The 595-nt window shown below is 50.8% G+C and overlaps 1 protein-coding gene across 2 annotated transcripts in view; it reads right to left on the bottom strand.

Annotated features, from left to right (window-relative positions):
* Positions 1 to 6: 6 nt before the first annotated feature.
* Positions 7 to 595, bottom strand: part of dkk2 (dickkopf WNT signaling pathway inhibitor 2) — a 12709-nt gene continuing 12120 nt past the window's right edge. For both annotated transcript variants that reach the window (XM_032529248.1, XM_032529239.1), the window contains exon 4: positions 7 to 511. In XM_032529248.1, the coding sequence (XP_032385139.1) occupies positions 261 to 511 (251 nt within the window). In that variant the 3' untranslated portion in view covers positions 7 to 260. The remainder of the gene's footprint in view (positions 512 to 595) is intronic.

The raw sequence follows: 595 nt of genomic DNA, 5'->3' as shown, positions 1-595 counted from the left end.
GTGTGTGTGTGTGTGTGTGTGTGTGTGTGCGTGTGTGTGTGTGCAGGGATGAACCACTCACAGCAAACACATTAAAGCAATCCCAGTCCCTCGCTGCTTGCCGAATAGCGAGCTTGAACCCACAAGAGTCTGATCTGTCTCTTTTTTGTCTCTTTCTTTCACTCTCTTTCTCAATACAGCTACAACCTATTCTTCCTTTAAAAATCTTTCCCTGGCAGATGGAGACAGAGGCCTCTAGGCCAATAGCAGCTGCCCCCACTTCAAATCTTCTGGCACATGTGGAGCCTGGACTTGGACGAGGAGGTGGCATCGTTCCACACCTTGCAGGAAAGGCCCTTGGCACAGTCACAGCGCTGGAAGATTTCCAAGCCGTGAGAGCCTTTTTTTCTCTGCTTGGTGCACACCTCTCCCTGCCTTAGCACCGGCTTGCAGATTTTGGTCCAGAAATGGCGGGCGCAGCAGTAGCCCTCGGAGCAATCAGATGAACGCAGGCAAGAGTCGCCCTCATGCCCTAACAGGGGAAGACAAGAAACAGTGCAGATCAGTAAGAAGCCAGCAAACAACGCATCTACAAACAGTATGTCAAGGTAACATA

This window comes from Etheostoma spectabile, chromosome 2, assembly GCF_008692095.1.
Source record: "Etheostoma spectabile isolate EspeVRDwgs_2016 chromosome 2, UIUC_Espe_1.0, whole genome shotgun sequence".
Lineage (NCBI taxonomy): Eukaryota > Metazoa > Chordata > Actinopteri > Perciformes > Percidae > Etheostoma > Etheostoma spectabile.
The sequence above is the reverse complement of the archived record's forward strand: the minus strand, read 5'-3'. Positions and strand labels throughout refer to the sequence as shown.